At 40.3% G+C, this 23,582-nt stretch overlaps 1 protein-coding gene across 1 annotated transcript in view; it reads right to left on the bottom strand.

The window, feature by feature from the left end:
• Nucleotides 1-23,582, bottom strand: part of man1a2 (mannosidase alpha class 1A member 2) — a 103,269-nt gene that overhangs the window by 27,458 nt on the left and 52,229 nt on the right. Inside the window, exons 5-6 of the mRNA XM_023950575.1 lie at nt 21,222-21,340; nt 12,508-12,588 (exon numbers count right to left, since the gene is read on the bottom strand). Coding sequence (XP_023806343.1) covers nt 12,508-12,588; nt 21,222-21,340 — 200 coding nt within the window. The remainder of the gene's footprint in view (nt 1-12,507; nt 12,589-21,221; nt 21,341-23,582) is intronic.

Below are 23,582 nucleotides of genomic sequence, written 5' to 3' on the forward strand. Positions count from 1 at the left end.
GTCACGCTGGCGCTCATGCTGAAGCCACGCCATGGCGTCTGCCTGGTCTCACAAGATGACCTCGTTTTTGGTTTCTCAGAGGAAAACGTTCCAGAGATGTTCAGTTGATTCAGGAAAATGTAGACTTGTACAGAAAGGGTTGACTTAATATCCATCCCATAATAACCACATAGAATGGAGATGGAATTATGGATAAACACAAATAAGGAGAAAGATTGACTGACTTTAGTGAAGAACCATCACATCATATATATGTAGATTATTTAAATAAAAGCTTTCTTCAAATGCGACATGTCCTAAAAAACTGCGTTCCAAACAGAAACAAAGTCCTCTCAGTAAATATTAAAGCTGCTGTTCTGAAAACACAGCTGACAGGCGCAGTGGGACGAAAAGCAAATGAGCTGCATTTTGACAGCTGATGAGCGCAGAAGCAGCCTGATAAAAGCAGCAGGAATGAATCACGGACCTTCATCCCATGGAAACAACAGACTCAACTGCAATCTGGTAACAGACCCGGTAAGACAATAGGAGAAAGTGTCAGTATTTACCTTCAACATGTTTCTTACATGACCGCCGGTCAGGATGAGCGCTGGTATATTCAACACAGTCAAACACTGTGGACACAAGTTTTCTTCAAGTCTTTTGGCCTTTAATAGCTTTGACTGACTTCCCTCTTTTGGTGTAGAACGTTGCCTTTAAATGCATTTGTTCTACTACTGGTTTCAGTTCATGGCTGCTTTCCTTTGAAGAGAAGGGCGAACAGTTTGAAAATCCAATGTTTAATTGAATAATCGAGAAATTTCAAGGCTGTGTTGGGGAACCACTAAGACCAGACCACCATGCAGAGAAAGACTGAGGCATGTCTGCGTACGCATTTCCTGATTCCATACCAGACGAGAACCGCAGTAGGTGAAGACGTCCATATTATGTCAGAGTACAGGTCATGTTCTGCCAAGTGAACCGACTACACCACATAAGGGAAGCACAGTAGGGGAAGCATCATGATGTGGGTGAGAATTAGAGAGGAAAAAACGTACATCTAGAGTTTACATCACTGAACAACGTAGAGTAAGAATCCGTTCTAACTGCTGAGAGTAGAAAACAAATCGGGAAAATGCCAAGGAGGGCGACTTCAGTAGAAAACTCGATAATTAAGCTGCTATCGGGCATTCAGAGTCATTAGGTAAGCAAACAGCATCATTTATCATGGAACTGCAGAAACCTGGTGGCATTTCTGTCAATTGGAAAAGAAAAAAGAAAAAAAGATAAGAAAAAGGCGTTACTGAGGAAGCACCATAAGCGGTATAACACTAGAACAAGATGACAAATCACGCAGAAAATAAGTTATCTTTTGACAGCCAGTTAAAGGTGATCACCTATTCAAAGGTTGAGCTCTGCGTGGCCTAAACTTACAAACAAAGCCTGGTGGGATTTCTGCAGCCGGACCGCAGACAGGCGGGGAAGAGCTACAGGAAAGCAGTCCAGCAGACTGAGGCTGCCAAAGCAGGTTTAAAGCGACCTGATCTCTGGAAAATTCCTGCCGTCGCACAGACTGGGGGGCTGTAACGCATGCTGCTGTTCACAGAATGCGTAAGCAGCTTTTTGGGACACTGAAAGGAGGATATGGAGGTCAAACGGTGGAGAAAAGACCTGAACTAAAACAGACGCAGATGAGGAGAAGAGGCTGTCTCAGGCTCCTAAAAGGCCTGTGTGATGAAGGAGGAAAACCTGAGGAGGATTAAAAGCTGAAGAAAGCGAGGCGAGGACTAAAACTACACCCACTGAGGAACACAGACACCAACAGATATCACATATGAAAGAACTGTCCTCAGGAATGCTGTCTGGGTTTAGTAATGAAGCCAATATTAGTGATCAGAGGTAGATGTGGTTAAAAATCCTGTTCTATTCTACTCTCTGTCATGGATGTCTATGTAAAAATGTTTTCTGTGAACTGAGCAATTCATCCAGCTGTTAGACTGACATCCAGCTCCAATGAATACCGCCTTTCAGCTTTATAATTTTATCAGCAGTTACATCCATTAGAACTAGTTTTAGAAAAAGTGAAAAAAGAAAAACTACTCTTCTTTTTTTTTGTTTAGAGTTTTCCAGAATCATTTGCTTGGGCAGTCAGGAAGTATCATCTTATGCACAGATTCTGTCCCATTTGAAAAGGACAGCGGTCTGTGAGGTAACCCTGGTCGTCAATGACAGAGGTCAAAGGTTTCATGTAGGTTTGCAATCACTCGGTTACCTGGACGATGTGTTTGGGATCATTGTCTTGCTGGAAGATCCAGCCTCATTTCATCCTCAATGGTCTCACAGGTGGAAGATTTCTGTCCCAAACCTCACCACACATGACCTCATTTATCTTTTCCTACTTATGGATCAAAAAACAGCTCCAAACCATGATGACTCCACCCTCATGCTTTGTATTGTGAAAGGACGAGACGAAAAGATGTCATCTTGAACTTCAACACCCTTCAACTGTTTTAATCGACCTGACACAAGCGTGCTCACAACCTCAGTGCCACTTGGCGCTTCGTGTATTGCTCCGCAATATAAACTAGTCCCCCCTATTGATTCATTTACTTTTGTTGTAGTTGTTGTTTTTCAATTTTAAATTGTCTTTTGTTCCTGAACAGTTGTTTGTTTTTGGTGTGAACTTCATTAGTTATTTCTGTATTTTGGAAAAATTTGTAATGTTTTTTTACAGTTTACATGTTTTGCAGACCGCATGTTTTTTACACTTTTGCACCTGTATTTATTTAATATTTATTTCTTTATTTAATAAGAATCTCATTTTTGATAATAATTTTTCATAATAATTTTAGTAATATTTTTAATTATCTAATATAATGTAATTTGTGATGTCCTTTATTGATGTTATATTATATAGATTATTTCTGAATGTCGTGTTGCTGCCACAGATAAATGATATTTCCCCATTGTGGGATTAATAAAGTCATCTATCTATCTATCTATCTATCTATCTATCTATCTATCTATCTATTATTTCTAAATACATTACACCATCCCCCTGTTGAGGAATACAGTGGGAAGATATGCATATAAAACAATTAACATGCCTTGAACTGTATGATCATTATTTAACAGCTCCTTTTCACAAGCACGTTTTACTGAAACATTAGCCTTGGAACAACAAGATTCTAAGCTATGGCCTCTGGGTAGATTACTGGTTGCCAACACAGACGATGAGGATTCTTCTGCCTAGTATTTTTGTCTGTTTCTCAACCATTAGGTAACAAAGTCTTTTAAATAGGATGTTTTTTTCTGGCTGTGAACTGATCAAAGTGCTGTCCTCAACCCTCCTATGAGAGTCCTTCTCTGTTCTGTCTTCAAGTTCCAGCTTTTGCACCCACAGCCTTCATCAAAGAGAAATCTGGCCACTGTGGACCAAGTGTCTCCTCCACGATTAGTCCGGCACCCGTCCGTGTCTGCAGTACCTTTCCCGAGTTAAAAGGAACACTTCAAGAATATTTCATCATTTTGCTCTCTGATAGAACTGAATAGAAGTCAGATCCAAAGGAGGACTGGCCGTTTCCTGGAGCACATCCTTATTTTGCATTCTTCCTCATGAAGATGATAAACTCTGACAGTTTCTCTGATCCAGCCAATAACAACCGATTTATGAACCGCATCTCTGCACTCCCAACAAAACCAGCCCAGGGACCATCATTTCCCTCTTTGACACAACTCCACATCACACCAGCAGAATAACCTTCAGGTCGACACACATCTATCCTGTCGGGATCATGTTTACTTCAGCAAGGAGCCAAGATTAGTAGAAAAAGTGCTTCTGAGATAGAAGCTTGTTACAGGAAGGCTGCTGCTTCAGTGTTCAGCCTTTTTGAATGTATGACGAAGCTAAAAGAATAAAATCAACCACTACAAGTCCCAGCTGGGATTTGAACCAGGCACGAGGGCTGACCACTACTCCACCGTGCCGCCTGAACTCTGAAAAATGTAATATGAAATAAAAAAATGCATACTTCACCAGTAAAATGACATGGAGAGGAAAGAAAAGCTTCAGGTTTTCAAAGCTCTTCTCAGATAAGGTCAGCTATAGTAAGATGTTTAATCTAAAAAAACAACTTCATAAGTCTAACACAAATGCTAAGAATCAATGTTACTTAAAAATAATTTAAAAGCCAGTGGCCAATACTGAAATCTATTTCAAAAACTAAAAAAGAAAATGTTTTTATGCCTGTCTTGAAGTAAGTTGGATCCTTTTGAGAGAGATTTTTTTCCTCACAAAATCTCTAAGTTCTTCCAAAAACTGTTCTTTAGTGAGTGATCATAAAGCCAAAGATTTTCACTCACATTCTTACAGAAATAAATGTCCAGACTCTGATGTTCTGGTTCAAAATAAGCTGGGAGTTTATTCTCAGGCAGCATTTTAAACTGCAGATCTGCAAAATCTCTCCTCACTGAGAAGTCTCTTGGACAAACATTTCGAGGCTTATCTGGCCTCCTTTCCTGCTCGTCCTTTTGCTTCATGATCCTTTAGTAACTTTTTTGCAATAAAGTATCGTTTACCCATAAAGCCCGAAGCAAACACAATTCGTACACAGACAGACTCGCACAGTCTGTGCTGTGAGGACTGGGCCACCGTTTGGCGAGTAATTGGCGGCTCCTAACAGGATTAGGGAGTAGACGGTGAAATGTGCTGAATGTGGCAGCGTGGAAGACGGTGCCCTGAGGGCCACAAAAAGGGAGATGGAATTAAGTGTGTGAGCTTGTGTGGGGAGTGTGTGTGTCACTTTTGTACAGTCATCATCAGCTGATCAATTTGCTCACTGAATTCAACACTCAGAGGCCTGGCATCTATCAACAGCTACAAAGGAAATTCAATGAATGTCTTCATAAAAACTGACAAACTTACATTTTTTTCATTGAGTAGTCACTGAAGTTATGCAGGAATGCCTCAAAAAGTCACCAACGACCTCCAGGTCATTCAGGTTTAGCGTTTAAGGTGCTGATGTTTCAACAATGTCAGTAAAGATTAATTAGAGCTCTGTTAGGTTTACAATTTAAAGTTGATGTCTGCTTTTTCATTACTCTTTAAAAATCAATGATGCCTTTAATTATTGATGGAATAGTTTCACAGCAAAACTGCAGATCTAATTCTAGCAACGTGGGCACCAGACTCCAACAGGAATGCCAACAGGACGATAGACTTCCCCGATACAAGGAAACATTTTTGAAAGGTTCTTTTGTTTGTGGGTTTGGGATTCGTCACAGTCAGTCGCAGCCCAGGAAGACACAGAGCTTTTGCCAGGATGGCCTGGGCTCAAACTGTGGAGGGGTCTGGTTTGTGGAGCGTGAGACCACGTTTTCACAAATGGAATGGCACCACAGAGATCAGACTCAAGCCCCGCAAAGATTCTTTCCAACTACTCTGTAGGACAGACTGCATCAGTCCCACTCCTCTATTCTCAAAATCCAAGGGCAGTCACTGAGACAAAAACATTTTTAGATGGAAGATGGTGGAACAAACTTGTTCAAAATATTTTAAAGATTAGAAATATCAGGAACACTCAAAAGCAACAGACTAAAAACAGATTTCAATATGATTTTACGTAAATATAGTCAACAGTTGTAGAAGTCATTTGAAAACTGAACTTGCTTCAATCAAAAACTACCACTCTATTGTGAGCTGTGATGTTTGCAGGAGTTTAATGTTAATTCAACAGTTTAATTTCCCTTAATGCGTCCCGTTGATCCGTTCTATTCTTTCCCACATTAAGGTAACCTGTTTTTGCTGCACAGTCCATTTCCTCACATAGTTTCACCGTTCATCTCCATGCAATATTTGCAACTTCTTCTATTCAAATTCTACTTTTTCTTTTGATTAAACTTGCATTCCTGCAGTCTCCATGTTTTCCTTTGACTTGTGTAAGAATTATTTACAAAGAGAAGAGGAGACTCTTTTAGTTTTAAACGTTTTGGCAGGTCTTGTTTTGTAGGTCACCACAGTAAAGAAGATCAACTAGTTTTATACATAAAAACCTGCAGGTTTTATTGAGAGGAAATACTTTAAACCTGAATTCAAAAATAAAACCAGTTGACTACTTTGATTATTAAGCAATCACATATTACATCCACAATGTAGTTATCAGGATATGTATAAATATGCATGTATAAATATAAATGTATGAATATATAAATGGTGTAGATATACGCACTCCGGCCCTTTTATTAGGTCCACATTGCTAGTACCGGGTTGAACCCCCTTTAGCCTTCAGAACTGCCTCAGTCCTTGGTGGCATCGATTCAACAAGGAGAGCTTGGTCCATGTTGACATGACAGCATCAGTTGCTGCAGATTTGTCTGCTGAACATCCATGATGCTGGTCTCCCGTTCCACCACATCCCAAAGGTTCTCTATTGGGTTCTGGTGACTGTGGAGGCCGTTTGATTCAAGAGAAATCATTGTCTTGTTTTAGAAACCAGTCTGAGATGATTCCAGCTTGATGACATGGAGCCTTATCCTGCTGGAAGTGGCATCAGAAAATGGTTCGCTGTGGTCATGACATCACCACCAGCCTGAACTGTTGATACAAGGCAGGATGGATCCATGCTTTCATGTTGCTTTTCAGACCAGACAACATTTTTCCATCTTCTATGGTCAAGTTTTGGTGAGTCTGTGTGAATTGTAGCCTCAGTTTTCTGTTCTTAGCTGACAGCAGTGGTACCCGGTGTGGTCTTCTGCTGCTGTAGTCCATCTGCCTCCAGGTTGGACGTGTTGTTCTTTCAGAGATGCTCTTCTGCAGACCTGTTGGAACCAGTGGTTCTTTGAGTTCCTGTTGTCTTTCTATCAGATGGAACCAGTCTGACTGTTCTCCCCTGACCTCTGACATCAACAAGGCATTTCCGTCCACAGAACTGCTGCTCACTGGATATTTTCTATTCTTGGACCATTCTCTGTAAACCCTAGAGATGGCTGTGGGTGAAAATCCCAGTAGATCAACAGTTGCTGAAATCCTCAGACCAGCCCGTCTGGAACCAACAACCATGCTACGTTCAGAGTCACTTCAATCACCTTTCTTCCCCATTCTGATGCTCTATTTTAACTGCAGCAGGTCACCTGGACCATGACTACATGTATAAATGCATTGAGTTGGCTGATAAGAAATTTGCGCAATTCACACATACAGCCAGGTCTATGTGCAAAGCATTTGCCAGCTTGAAACTATGATCTGGATTGTGCCAAAAGCCTCAGTGACCGCCTCTGACCGTCTTCCTGCTGAGCTGTGATGCCATGGCAGTAAGTCATGGATACAGTGAAGACCAGGATTTGTTGGGGGTGCTTACTGGGACAAACAGTCGGATGCTTCCCAGTGAGATCAAACAGACAGCCATTGGATTTTGCACAGCGCAGGCCAGCAGCACAGCTTAAAGCTGCCCATCCCAGATCCGACAGGCTGACAGAGTGGAGTGTGGGCTACTGACGGATGTAATGAGAACATGCTGAAAGGATGAAGGCGAGGAAGACTGCACGTTGGATGGAGGAAGCTCTGGTTTACGACAGCACATAGCAAAGAGCAATTACAGTGCTTTCTCTTTTATTGCAGGAGTTGGTTTCTAGAAATAACTCGCAATAAACAAAATCTCCAAAGAAGTCATCGTTTATTTTTTAACAATAATTTTAGATGTTTTGAGGCTGGAAAATTCCTCACTACTCACTTTATAGACTATTCCCACACAGACATGAACCTTTTTACAATTTTCTCTCTTGTTCAAACCTTCATAGGAAAAGAAATCCAGTACTATAGATTGAAAACAAATATCATCTTTGCGAACTTAATTCATTCTATACTGTCCAGATGGGGGGGGGGTTAACAAACCTCTGCAGCCAATCAAGATGCAGAACACAATGCAGTGATAAAAAAGCATAGGAAAATGCACCACAAAATCTGTAAATCTGTAAAGTTGTGAAAGGTGAACTGCAGCAAAATGAGGGTCCATTTCAGCTATTTAACCATCTCTAACTTTCCTCTTTGTCTTCTTGTGATCAAAGCGTTTTCATTTTTAGGGCCTCAAGAACAACTTTCCCTCCATGTCTGCTTCCCGCTATGCATCTTCCAGCCCTGAAGTCTCTCCCTCTGTTTCCCACTCCTTCGTTGAACCATTATTATCCATCTCTCTAGCAGCACAAGCTTCCTCTTTGTCAGCCTCCACGCCTCCTTTCACCCCTCCATCTGTTTGTGACTGTGCTGTAGCTTTGATGCTCTTTTATTTCTCTACATTCCTTCCTCATCTCGTCACTGACCTTTGCTTTTTCAAACTATTTATTACTTTGTTCCCATTCAATTTCTTGTCCTTTTTCAGCTTCCTTGAGGTAAAATCTTTGGTTTTCCACCAGTTAGGGGAAAAATGCTTAAGGGATTTTTAGACAACTATTTCATTGGTTCCACTTTTTTTTAATGAGGCGGGCAAGAAATATATGAAAAAATTTTTCTAATACAAATAAGAAAGATCCATGTAAATGGACTGTAGACGCCTGGAGGACACACAGCTCAGAATACTTAATGTGGAGGCCTGTTTGTGTCAAATATCCAATCATTATCCTCTCGGTTCACAATCATAGCACTTACATCATAAGGCTTAAAGCATAATCTGAATGATATTTGCTACTTTCATGGAGCAGTGCTGTGGGAATGTGCCTCTAACACCACACTGTCCAAGAGCTCTGCTGTTATTTTGGCCCAGGCACAGTGCCTCACCAACCATCCAAAAGAACGAATCTTAAAAAAAAATTCTACAATTTTTGGCTACATTTTTTTCCAACTCTTAGGCAAATCAGAATTCTACCCCCTAGCCCTCTGGCTTTTCCCTACGTCTGCAATCGTAGGAGCATTTGGAGCTGTAGTGGTGTCCGAACTTTTTTGTTTATTGCACATGTGTCAAACTCAAGGCCCGCGGGCCATATGTGGCCCGCGAGAGCATAAAAGTTTTTCATTTCTTAAGATAAAAATTGGTGTATATTTATTTATACCTAGGGGGAAATTGACTTAAACTATCGGATTGGAAAACTATACATTATGACTGTCCATATAACCTAACCCGACAGAATCGAATGTAAAAGGATTTATGCTATGCTAACAAGCAAACATATGTTTTCTATGCAACTGGAATTGTCACTTCAGGAGTCAGACCTGAAACTGGATGGTTTTGTCAACTTAGCCTCCATGGTTTCTGGAAAGAGATGACCAGTTTGGGGAGGGAGTCACTGGCTCCCCAACCCCCAGCTGAGGACAAAGGACTCTTAACGACCTGAAACCATGGAGGCTAAGTTGACAATACCATCCAGTTTCAGGTCTGACTCCTCCCCCATGAGCGCATATATACCAGCTCTTCGACCAGCTAATTCAGAATTGACAAAGCCTCTTGGATAAGAGCTGAAACATCTTCTAACTTTAAAAACCAAGTCCAGATGACATCCCCTAAACCTACTAAAATCACATGTATAAGTTATATCTGGCCCTTTGAGGACAGCCACTATGCTGATGCGACTTAGGACTGTGTATCCCTCCGTTGGTAGGGTGATTAGTGTCACGCTGTGCCACGGAGGACAAACACAATTCATCGCTGACCGGCGACTATTCATGTAGCCCGAATTTGAAGACACTATTTTTTCATAAGTCTCCGTTTGGAGGGCTGATTGTACGGGTGGGGAGAAGCCGTTGGGGGAGAATTCAGATTTGACCTTACTCTGTGTTGAACAGCAGTAAACATGTTGCTCCTGCAACTCTCCTGCAGGCAACGCAACATATAAATAAGTATAGGAATGAATATTAAATGATTGGGGGTTTTTTTGCGTGTGCTTTCCCTATGCATTATGGAGAGATTAAAACAAAACAAGAGCATAGTAGACTGTTCACAGGAACAATACAGCAACTGCAGAGCACTGAGGTGTTGTTCTAACAGCCTGTGCTTTCATTTCACAGCAACTTAAGGGACATTTCAGCGCCGAGGTTCTACCCAGGAATGTTGGATCTGTTAGTCGTCCACTTCTAGTAACTAGGATTGCTCACATAGAGTCAATGGATCGTTCTGAGACGACGATTAAGCACATTCGACACAATTCACAATCTGATGCAATTTCATTCCTGTCAACATTTTTTAATTTTCCCTTCTGAAAGAATGTCTGGTTATAGAAAAGCATTTATAATAAATATCCTTTGGGCTGATAGTTATCATCAAAAGAAAAGCAATTTTTCAATTAGAAAAGTAACGACAGAATAATAGAAAAAACGATTATTAAAATTAAGACTCAAGAAGTTGTAAAAAAATAAATAAAAAACTGAATAAAAAAGTAGGAATGCAGTTTTTTATTAAACAAACGGTAATGAGACAGAAATCAGGAATGAAAAAATGTCTGGTGAAAGAAAAGAGGTGAATGTAAAAGAAAAATGTTTAAGTACAAAGACGATTCAGAGGAAAAGGGTTTGAAGCAAACTAGAAAAAGTAAGCAGAGAAATGTATTTAAAACAAATGTTAAAAAAACAAGAAAAAAAGAAGCAGAACAGTCAATTAAAAACCAGCTCTGAGAGGAGAACAAGAGAAAACAACCTTTCCCAAAAAGGACAAGTAAGAAGGACTTTAGGAGAATGAGATACAACCAAAAGAGAGAGTTTAAAAAAGTTGAAGACTAGAAAGTAAACACCATCCATCACTGGCCCTTTGTTAACCACCTCCACCAGCTCCTTCATCCTAATCTGCAGCCCTACTCTTCCTCATTCTTCTTCTACAGTATTTCTGCCTGCTTGTTCTCCTTTCTCCAGCTCTGACGTTCCCTGTGAAGTTTTCCCATTTTGTCCCAAATCATGTCATCTGATGGATTTTAACAGATGCTGAGCTAAAACTGAAGGCCTCATTTAGTCACGTTAATGATCCGCTGTATGAACTCCTTTGTCTCCAAATGCGTCGTGCAAAGATTAGGTCGATTTTTCCTTTAGAGGGTAATAAAATTATTTAAAATTCATTCAATCTATGAAAAGATTTTCAGTTTCACTTCATGTAAAAATGGAAAAGATAATTTTTTGTTTGAAATAACTTTCTTTTAGCTCATATGTTCAGTGAAAAATCATTATTGTTTAGCTTTTCCAGCCACAGTGGTCTTTTTGTGAAGATATTTTTAAAAAGACATTTTACAATGGGCTGTTTGTTTTTTGCTGCTTTTCTTTTTAACGGAAATGGCAGCATTATGGCATCTCCCTTACTTCCCCACTTTAGCTCCCCCTCAAGTGACCTGAGGTCCCCGCTGTTCAGGTGAGCGCCAGCGTTCAGGTGAGCTTTCCTAAACCCAAGGAACTCCCTGAAGCAAAGAACCCTGGTGTGAATCAACCTGCCAGTTTGAATGCGCTCAAGTCGCACACTTTTGAACAGTTTGGTGAGAAACTTTTGGATTGAACAATGTGCTTTGAGTAGAAGATCAGTGATGAATGAGTTCTAATGGCAGACACCTACATGCTTATGTAACTGCAGAGCAGCAGTAGGATTCCTGCAGGGCTCACAGCTCTTATGCTGATATTTTATGAGAAGTTGGAGCTCAAGAAACTACGAACAAAATGTGGAGTGCATTGTCAATCTCAGTAGTTTCTTTTTTTAAATACATTTCTGAACCTAGTTTTCAAGCACCTTCAGGTGCTGCTCGTTAAACCAGATCCCAGGAGATCACCTGTGATCTAGTCCTCTGTGACCTTTCATTTAATGTCTCCTCTTCTATCTACAGGTAACAACGGCCTCATATGTATGCACAATTGCCTTGGAGAGAAACTCGCTCACTGTCAGGTATCCTGCTGCAGATGGACTCAGTCTCTGTTTCAGGAACAAGGCCCTAAAAGAGATGCATTGATAACTCTCTGATGAGGCACAACTCCAAACTTCCTGAGGAAATAAAAGAATGTCTCTTTAATCATTTAAAAGCTGGAGCTTTACAAAAACATGTGCTTTTCATTCTTTCAGAGGTGGAGTGAGGGAACATTTCACAGAAAACCTTTTTACTTTCCCCAAAACCCTCAGGCTTTAGACGCCTGAAGGTTAATTAAAAACGAACTGATCCGCGAAACCCAAACCAAGGAACTGGAAACTGTGGAATAAGATTTTAGAAAATAGTTTAGAGAAAATGTGCCACTTCAAGCTTCACCTGAGCTGTGCTGACCAGCTCAAAGACCTGAACTAAGACTGTGGTGCCGTTTTCTCCTCACAATACAGCAGCCTGGAGGGTCTGGACCAGTCTGCTAACTGGTCTATGAAGGACAAAGAAACATTTAGGAGATGCAGGTCTAAATTATAAAAAGAATTACTTTGACTTTAATACTCGTTTCCTTTATTTTATTGCAAGTCAGAACACAGGACCACCCAAGAGTCCTTCACATCCGCAGCTCACATCATTTTCTACCCGACTTCTTTGATATTTTCTGCTTAAAGTCATTTCCGTGTCGTGAAAACACTCGTCTACCAGACAAAGACAAGAACTCACCTCCTGTCCAGAGAGGTAGTACGCAGCCAGGAGTCCTCCAATGAACCGAATGTTGACCTCAAACACAGACACCTCAGCATTCTGGGAAAACAAAACAGCAACTCAAATCATTTCTTCTGTTTCAAGCTCTCTGATACTTCTTGTATGAGCACGACAAACATTGCAGAGAGAATCCAAAAGCTGTCTGTTATTGTTAGAGAGAAAGTTTTCTATAGATTTACTTGATTTAAAAAAAAAGTTAAAATTGAGAATTTTCACTAAGGCTTATTCACTAATTGTATCAATATAAAAAATGCAGAAAACAAGCATGAGAAAAGATAACACTCAATGCAATACCCCGTACAGCCTCTAGGGGCTGACTACACTAGACTACGTTTTCAATTTCCTTTGCTGAATAACTGAATGATGTGAAAAGTGTCATAAGTGAATCGTCCTGCATGTGATACAGATACTACTGTTCTGCATTATCAATCCCATCAACAAGACTCTTAACACAGAATGTTACTGTAGACTGGATGCATTATAAAAAGAAACATGAGACATTTAAGCAAAAAAAAAATCAATGATTTAAAACCAATAAAATAGACCCCCCCCCCAATAACTGTTCTAATCGGGATTACAAAAACACACTTTACTAGTTCATAGTAAAGCTGACATTATTTTCACTTTAAATGACCATAATGCTCCTTACAAACCCTTTCAAAAAATGAACTACAGGTTTGAAAATGGCAGCCCACAAAGCAACCATGTGGCTATGCAACAACCCCACATAAAACATTTCTATCTGACAAATAAGAGGACATGGAAACCTAAACATCATGACTTGATGAATCTGTCAGCGCGTTTGCTTTGGAGCATGAAGCATGCATACATCGCATGGACCAGAGCCGTCATAGGCTGACCGCTGAGACTCCAGTGTCACCCTGCTCACTGACAATGTTGTTTTGTGAAGTGTGTGTGACCTTCGTTTGACATGAACAAACTCCGGGGGACGCACAGGCTGTCATAGGAACAGGTTTCCTCTCCGACCTGAGAACAGTGTCCATGACTGCAACTGAGAGGAAAAATGGAGGAGCCATCTTTTAAAAAGGGAAGTGACTGAAGCTTTCAGGACACATAACTCGTGTTTATCCCACGCCACAGGTGAGTTTATCTGTGATCGTGTCTCTTAAACCCAACTAGCTTCACTTATCACTGATGTTAATCAGAACTGTACTTCAGGTTTTTCACATGGATCTAAAAGCAAATGTGTGTTGTTGAATATTTCTTCTACTTCAAAGTCTTTGCAGCTGTACTATAGTGATACTGTAGGGTTTTTGCCCCTCTTTGAACTGCTCCCCCCAATGATATGTGAGGCGTTTGAAGCATCATGGATTCTGACCTTTTGGGTCTGAAGGTTCCTGGAAACAAAAGACCCCCTTCAGCTTTTATTCTGTAGAACTCAGACTTTATTTTGTTGATTTACCGAAAAACACAAAAGAGCATCGCTTATAATGTTCCTTCGTTCCTCACCTGGTGCTGTGTTGTTGTTGCAAGTTATTATGAAAGACAAGACGCGCAAGGATTCAGTTTATTTCCATGCTGTTCAGAAGTAATGGAAGTTTTGGTGATCTTTTATTGACCCAATTTTAGAGTTAAAAAACAGGGAAACATTTATACCAGACAGAATTCTCATCAATTGAGAATTAGGATTTTTTTCCAAACATCTTTTTTGTTTATTTCAGGAAACATTCAGGTATGAAAGTTTTTGCTAAAACACAGTTTGTAGATTCATTTCCATTTCGAATCAGTCTAAAAAACCTAAACAGTTTTTTGCAAATATAAGAACGAGAGAATAATATTGGAGGCGATTCCATCTTAGAATTCAGCAGCATCTTTAAATCTCTGAAGACGAGGAGCCGAGCGTAAAGGGCAGGAGTCGTCACTGTCAAGTGTCTATCACTGAGAAGAAAAGGCGGCCCGGATCATGCCTCACATGACAGCCTTCACCGTGTCAGACCACCTCATCCCAGCAGTGACAAGAAAGCTTCATCAGCAAAAAGCCATCTTCCAACTCTCTGGAAAAAAATCTGTCAGAAAACACAAGAACCTCACAGAAGCAGTTTATTTGAAAACGTTTCCTAACCCCTCGCAAGTCACTTGTGTTTAACCAGCAAGTTTCTCCTTGTATTGAAATGACAGACATGACAATATACAAGACGTGTCACAGTAAAAGAAACGTATCTCAACTTTCAAATAGATTTAGGCAAAAAGTGCATTGTCCTGAATTATTTCAAGGGGTTTGTGGGACTATGCACAGTTTTACAGCATTCCAAACCCTTCAAGCTCTTCTAAATCATCCTGACTATCACCAGAGGCTATCCTGGCTAGTTTGACGCATTGGGCCAAACACTGGATGGCCACCACCTGATATGAAGAAGTCCTAGCAATGGCTAGAAAGGGCTGGCCTACAGGACAGCACTGAAGCACTCATCCTGGCCGCTCAGGAACAAGCCCTGAGCACCAGAGCAATAGAGGCTCAGATCTACCACACCAGACAAGACCCAAGGTGTAGATCTACCACACCAGACAAGACCCAAGGTGTAGATCTACCACACCAGACAAGACCCAAGGTGTAGATCTACCACACCAGACAAGACCCAAGGTGTAGATGTACCACACCAGACAAGACCCAAGGTGTAGATGTACCACACCAGACAAGACCCAAGGTGTAGATCTACCACACCAGACAAGACCCAAGGTGTAGGCTGTGCAAAGAGGCACCTGAAACAATCCAGCACATAACTGCAGGATGTAAGATGCTGGCAGGTAAAGCATACATGGAGCGCCACAATCAAGTGGCTGGAATAATATACAGGAACATGTGTGCAGAATATGGACTTGAAATCCCAAGGTCAAAATGGGAAACACCTCTGAAGGTGGTAGAGAATGAGAGGGCAAAGATCCTGTGGGACTTCCAGATCCAGACTGATAGGATGGTAATGGCAAACCAACCAGACATTGTAGTGGTGGATAAAGAACAGAGGAAAGCCGTGGGGTGGATGTGGCAGTGCCAAGCGATGGGAACATCAGGAAGAAGGAACATGAGAAACTGGAGAAATACCAGGGACTCAGAGAAGAACTGGAGAAAGCCTGGAAAGTGAAGGTGACAGTGGTGCCTGTGGTAATTGGAGCACTCGGGGCAGTAACCCCCAAGCTGGAGGAGTGGCTACAACAGATACCTGGAAAGATCTCAGACCTCTCAGTCCAGAAAAGCGCAGTGCTAGGAACAGCTAAGATACTGCAGGACCCTCAAGCTCCCAGGCCTCTGGTAGTGGACCAGAGCTTGGAAGAGAAACCACCCGACGGGCGTTTATATATACCGTATTTTCCGGACTATAAGTCGCACCGGAGTATAAGTCGCACCAGCCCAAAAATGCATTATAAAGTAGAAAAAAACACAGATAAGTCGCACTGGACTATAAGTCGCATTTTAACTTTCACAACCTCATATGACACAATCATAGCAGACTGTTTATCTAATACTTTCACAGTAATTTTTTCTCAAACTTATTTATTTATTCTTTTCATGAAGCATCATTGGCCAACTGATACTCTGTTTTCATCCTGTATTTGTAGAATGTAGTCATTTTTATTGCATTTCTGAATCTATGAAATCATTGGAAAATACAATATTATGTTGTTAGCCTTCAAGATCTTACTGTAAAAAAAAGTTTGCTGATTCTCTGAGTCACTTAACATACTCTTAACACTTAACATACCTCATACATCAAATTGACCCAGGAACATCATCTCTGTTCCTCACAAATGAACATAACAGGAGGGTTAACAATGTATTTATTTCAATTTATTTCTAATATAAGTCGCTGCGGAGTATAAGTCGCACCCCTTGCCAAACTATGAAAAAAAGGGCGACTTATAGTCCGGAAAATACGGTATATGATAACAATGGTGTCTCTCACAATGACATCTCTTGTAACATTGTCACACCCGTGTCAGTTCCAATTGAAAAGCGACTTGTTGGTCAAATAAAAGCAACTTTTAAGTCAAAGTTTGCCAGGGTAAATATTATCAGAAATGACAGTAGCATTGACCTAAATAGGATTTGCAAATAAAAAAGGGAAAGTTTGAACAAGAAACTCCAGCTTCTGCCCAAGTGAAGCATTTTAAGCAATCAAAGAGACCCTGTGCCACCAGAACAAACCTGCTTCAACATCACTGCTGTACCACCTGATCAAATCATCACTTTTCCACTGGTTATTAATGCAATAGTTAACAGGCTCTATTAGTTTTGATGCTTGCAGTTAGAGCAGACCTGCTGCCAGCTCATCCATCATCAGAGGGCAAACTGCTGTACGGGGCCCCACCAGCATACTGGAGAGCCCAGAAATGACTCACTGACTGCCTCAACCTGACATGGCAGCTATTAAATCATTTATTAGTGTGTATGATGTGGTGAGGGCAACTGAGAGGACAACTAAAGAGGCAAGAGGGGAGTCTATAAGATCTGAGAGTAGGGCTGCACGATATGAGGAAAACTCACATTGTGCGATATTAGTGCGATATTGCAATGACAACATGCGATACATGAACAAATAGGAAAGCAACCAAAAACATCACTTCCATTTCACTGCAACAGTTTAATTCAAATAAGAGTCAACATAACTTAAATTAAACTAGGGCGACAGTGGCTCAGGTGGTTGAGCGGGTCGTCCAATGATCGAAGGGTTGGCGGTTCGATCCCCACTCCCACCAGCCAAAATGTTTTGTCCTTGGGCAAGACACTTCACCCTCCTTGCCTCCAGTGTGGCTCCACTGGTGTGTGAATGCGCATGAATGATCCCGGTGATGGTCAGCGGGGCCGTAGGCGCGAAATGGCAGCCACGCCTCTGTCAGTCTGCCCCAGGGCAGCTGTGGCTACAACCATAGCTTACCGTCACCAAGTATGAATGAGGAGTGAATGAATAATGGACACAATGTAAGCGCTTTGGGTGTCTTGAAAAGCGCAGATAAATCCAATCCATTATTATTATTATTATTATAAACTCTAAATGAAACTAGTCTACATAGGAGACGATCTAACATCACAAGATTCCATCCAATTGGTCAATCAAATAACTCCATTTATTTGATTGACCAATAGGATTCGTTAAATACTTAAGGCTGCCATAAGATTGTTTTAGCACATTTAAAGTAACCATTTATTGCAATTTTTGTCATCTTTTACTATATGCGTATTGCACTGCATGATATTGCGATAACGATAAATTTGCGATTTATTGAGCAGACCTGAGAGTATTTTGTTTTAATTCGTAAAACAAAGTGACTTCTAAAAGTAAAAAACTTTTTTTAACGTATTAAACTTAAAAATGAGTGTAAATTAAATGTTATTTTTACACAGGCACATTATTTCTGAACAAGAAAATGAAACATTATTGACCTAAAGAGGCTGAATTACACAAAAGACTAAAATTTAATTTTCATAGGATAAATGCGCCAACAATAAATAACTAAAATATCAGAGATCACAATGGAATTCAATATAATTTTCAAAAGTTTCATTCAGGTTTGAAATGAATTAGGGGAGCAACGGATTACTAGCGGATTACGCCCACTCGCCCTCCCATTTCCTCGTGTGCACGATGCAGCATTTAAATGAACTGTCGCGTGTCCAATTCCCGGTTACCGTCTTTATTTTGACAAGCGTCAAAGTTGCTGCTTGACGTTTGTCCAATAGTGCGTAAACCTGCAGCTCCCGCCGCGTGTGGGAGGAGCTACTGTTAAACGTTTTCTCGACCTCATCATGGATAACGGGGATGATGAAAGATCAGATTTATTTAGCCGCTGCTCCTCAGTATCCAGTGGGAGGGGCTTCTAGCAGAAGGTGACACTGTGACAGAATGGAAAGTAACAAATGATGACATCCCCTGATTCTTCGACTATTAAAATATCTCCCTCTCCATTTAGTAATCCATCTCCAGTGCGTCTTGTGGAGGTGTTGATTTTCAGGAATTACTTAGGCCCAGAACACAAAGTTTTCTCATTGTCTAGTCTCACTTCATTTACATTTGGCTAACATTTTGAAATTCTGGACTTTTTCATGGTGTTCAGATATGTTATTTCAAGATTTCTTTACTTCACCAGCTTCTCCAGTGGGTATTCAGGAAATTGTAGTGTTAAGTAAATGGGCAGCATTTAAAGTCTTGCTAGAGGACTGTAAATATTTATACCGTGATGCTGCAGAATAATTACAGGGAATTTGATTTTAAAATTTAATTTAAATATATTTTTCTACTTGAGAGGGAAAAGAGAGTACACTGCAACACACTAAACACTCTGGTTTCTCATTTTCTTTTTAGCATGTTTCTGTAATTTTCATTTACATTTTTTCGGAATGCCTGTGCTCTTATTTTTGGGCTTTTTGTTTTTGTTGTCAACCATATTTTAGGGACAGCGATTAGTTTGCTACTTTGATAAGGCGACACAAATTAAAACACATTTTTTTCTTCTAGATGTTGTAGTTTGTCACAGAGACTGTAGAAAAACAATGGGAATACATACATTTTCTTGTTTTTGTTTAGAAAAAAATAAACTAAAACTAGTGCAGTCCTATATTTCTTGTCTGGTCTAAAAAAATCTCAGTAAATTTCCTTTAAAATATAGCACTAAAATGTGCCTAATAATTAAGTTTTACCTTGTTGGCGTAAATAAGTTTTAATCACAAATAAATAAATAAAAATACACTGGCTATTTTATTAGGTACACCCATCTAACTGTTTGTTTATTTAGTTGTTGTTGCCAGACGGGCTGGTCTGAGGATTTCATAGGTTAATTGGTCTACTGGGATTTTCACCCACAACCATCTGTAGGGTTTACAGAGAACGGTCTGAAAAGAGAAAATATCCAGTGAGCAGCAGCTCTGTGGGTGGAAATGACTTGTTGGTATCAGAGGTCAGAGGAGAACAGTCAGACTGGTACCAGCTGATGGAAAGAAAACAGAAACTCAAAGAACCACTGGTTCCAACTAAGGTCTGCAGATGAGCATCTCCGAAAGAACAACACGTCCAACCTGGAGGCAGATGGACTACAGCAGCAGAAGACCACACCGGGTAAAATGGTGTATATAGGTGCAAAGCTGCTTTCCTCCGCTTCAAAATCTATTAAAATAATGTTAATTGAGTAATCATTGGAAGAGTTATGATAATTCAATGATTGTAAACAATGAAGCTAAAGCTGTGGGGTTACAGGGTTAAAGATTTTTTTAAATTAAATGAACATTTATTTAAAATAGATATCATGTTGTGCTATCAAACTTTTTGAGGTTCTTGTCATCAGCTGTGTGATTATTAATTGGGAAAATATTTAAACTGGTATTGCTTTACAGAAGCCAACACTATAATTAATAAACGTTTCATCTAAATTTGTTGAAACCAAAGGTTTTTTACAGTAAGCTGAAAACTGTTGTCTAGAATGAGGATTTTTACAAAAAAAAATATACTGGTGTGAATGAATTGGAAACATGTTTGCTGTAATATTGTGAATGGCATGAGATGGCCCAAACAGCCATGGTATCCATGGTTCCCATCCATAGATGCCATGGATACCATGAAAGGTATGCACTACTTTCTTCTTTGTCTCTTTACAGAGAATGTGGAGAGATGGAATCTCCAAAGCAATTTCTGCTGCAGCTTTTGTGCTCTTTTCTTTGCCCTTTGTTCCCCACTTTCTCCATCTATTCGTCTTAACAGCGCAACCACCGGGACGCTAAGGTTAATTAGCCCTTTGAGGGTCACGCTGTCAGATCTTTTCTGCCTACCTGGAAGCTGCCCCAAAACTCCCTCAACAGGGAAACTAACAAGGCACTAGTGCCACATTGAGTAAGTGTGTTGGGATGGTTTTGCAAAGAAAAGGCAGTAAACGTTTCCCCGGGGTAGAAGGATGAATGGATGAGCCAGCTTGGCCGGTGCAAAAATCAGTATATGTGAACCAACCGAACACCAAGAGGAACAAAGTTTTATAACAAGACAGACAGTTGGCTGAAAAAAGATGGAGGATATGAGAGCAGAAAAAAGACAGTAGTTGAGTAAAAGGACAGCGATAACGTCTTTAAGGCTGAGGGGAAACACTCAAAAGGAAGAAATTAATAGAATATAAAAGAAAATTATGTCTGGAGGGAAAAAAATATGCCAAAAAAACAAAGACTAAAGGTAGATGTGAGAAAGAGAATAAAAATGTGAATACCAGAAAATGGGGGCATAGAGTATGCAAGGAGCACTGTAACCCTTGAGCTGGACCCCATAGGATAGCACAAGGGTTAAAAAAAACCAACAGAAGTAGAGTGACTGACAGAAAAAGAAAGCTGTTAATGGAACAGAGAAATAAATGAGGAAAAAGGCTGGATTGATGGACAAGAGGGACAAAAAACAGTCAGTACTGTAAACAGAAAAGGGGGGAGGGGGACAGAAGAAAGAAGGTTCTTCATGTATTTTTATTTTTTTATTGGAAGAATGATGAGATGTCAAATATAGAAAAGTTTAATGAAAAGCTGAAATGGTTTGTCTTTCACATGTGGGCACTCCGACTTTATATTCTGCCAAAATCAAGCAATTATTGATGCAAGATCAGTTGAGCGATCCATTATAAAGAGCAAGAATGTTTGTGTCAGAACCCAATGGACAGAAGGTCTTAGACAAAAAGGGGGGAGGGGTACACACCACACTGAAGTCCAGATTCTGCTCGATCCACTCTTGGCCGTCTTTGAACTCCTCGTGCAGGCCCATGATGTACAGCGTGTCTAAAGCGTCTACAATGGTCGCTCCCATTTGAGAACTACCTGCGCAAGACAAATGAAGCACACAATTAATGTAGATTAACATTTCAGAAGTTAAAATATAATAATAATAATCCTAAAAAAGAAATACAAAGGTCTCCAGTGGTCTTCAACCTTTTTCAGGCCACAGACGGGTTTATTGTCGGGCAATATTTTCACAGACCGGTCTAAACAGGGAGGAGGTTTGTGTTTAATATTTTTAAGATTCAAGTTTATGAAAAACCTTTTTTTCAAATTGGAACGCAACAATAAATTTAGTTTAAAAAAATCATTAATAGATTATTTTACAGACAACAAAGTTGTTGATTTGTAGAAGTTGTTTCTGATTTGTAAATAATTCAATTGAAGCAACATTAGAGTTTTATTTTCATAGAAGACCATTATAACACGGAGAACTCAACTCAGTCTCAGATCATCTTTCAGGGCAGTTTTTTGTCTGCTCTTGATTCACTAAGATTTAAAACAAGAAATCCTCTGAAAACACAATTTGATTCTTAATTGTCTTGAAATGTATGTCCACTCCAGGTGGGACTTCTGAACACGTTAAAAACACCAACACCACCATCTTTATTGGAGTGGGTGTTTAAATGTATTAGCCATGGCAACAAACTGTCTGCAAAAAAAAAAATGACTTTGTGTTTAATATCTAAAAATAAATGAAGCCGGATTGTCTTCAAATTAGAGAAGATACACTAAAGTCAAATTCTCCTGGAACCCATTCAGCTCCTGGACCTGCCCACCATTCATTTTATCAATGACTTGAATTAAAGAGACCAACACCATACAACAACTATCATTATCAACTGCAAGTATTACTCAAACACATTTCAGTCCATCGGGCGTAGCTGAAAGCATGATGCCTTAACCGCCTGCCAAATCTTGGCAGATTGGAGCGACTGCCGACAGAGCGGAGCCCTTCTACGGCACACAAGCCCCGCCTCCCGTCTGTCACTTTCACCCACAGGTTTGCTGCAGGCTCTGCAGAAATATGACACCAAAGAGGAGACAGAGGCCTGTCACAGACAATGAGGCAAAGAATCACGGCCTTATCTGTAGGGTTTGTGAGACGGCACCTTATCGCAGGACACACTAGTCAATAAATGCGACACACAATACTCCTTAATCAATAATAGTTGCTATGATTGTTGTGAATAAATGTCAACAAATCCCTGCTGTGCTGTAATCAATAGCAGTTTCATAATCATTATAAAGCATTATAAAATACAGCTGAACAGACATTTTTTAATTCTTTCCAACAACAATTTCCCTGATCTGCCATTGAAAAAGATTCATAAACGACAGTGGCTCAGGTGGTTGAGCGGGTCGTCCAATGATCGAAGGGTTGGCGGTTCGATCCCCACTCCCACCAGCCAAAATGTCGTTGTGTCCTTGGGCAAGACACTTCACCCTCCTTGCCTCCAGTGTGGCTCCACTGGTGTGTGAATGTGTATGAATGATACCGGTGATGGTCAGAGGGGCCGTAGGCGCGAAATGGCAGCCACGCCTCTGTCAGTCTGCCCCAGGGCAGCTGTGGCTACAACCATAGCTACCATCACCAAGTATGAATGAGGAGTGAATGAATAATGGACACAATGTAAGCGCTTTGGGTGTCTTGAAAAGCGCAGATAAATCCAATCCATTATTATTATTATTATTATAAACAGCAACAGATAACTGCTCAGACTTTCATGGTCTGCAGTTCTATATGAAATTGTTTCCAAATTTTAATGTTTAAATTTATATTTTGAAAAGAAGCCTATTAAAGTCATAAAGAGTGTGTCACAATCATGATAAATACTGAAATGGTGACCTACAATGTGTGGTTGTTTCATATATGATGTTACAGTCTCCCTCCTTTGGACTGGATGTTGACTGGGGGAAGAAAAGAAAACCAAAAAAAAACAAAAATCACCAGGTGGCCTTTACATGGCGTAAATGGTAAATGGCGTATACTTATATAGCGCTTTCTACCCTTTTTCGAAGGCCCAAAGCGCTTTACAGTCACAGTCCCATTCACCCAGTCACACACATGTGGCCAATAGTTGTCTACTCTAGACCAAACCCGGTTGAGACGGTTTGTCCCACCCTCAATACCCTCACTGTAGAGCTCTCGAGTTAGGTCCTTGACCCTAGTCTGGATCAATTCTACGTGTGGCTCACAAACCCAGCAGAGTTCTAAAATGTAAACAATCAGATGGTAGAACTTCAAGTCACTCAGTAGTAATGGTGCCGTCAGCTCTATATT

This window comes from Oryzias latipes, chromosome 21, assembly GCF_002234675.1.
Source record: "Oryzias latipes chromosome 21, ASM223467v1".
In the NCBI taxonomy this organism is placed as follows: domain Eukaryota; kingdom Metazoa; phylum Chordata; class Actinopteri; order Beloniformes; family Adrianichthyidae; genus Oryzias; species Oryzias latipes.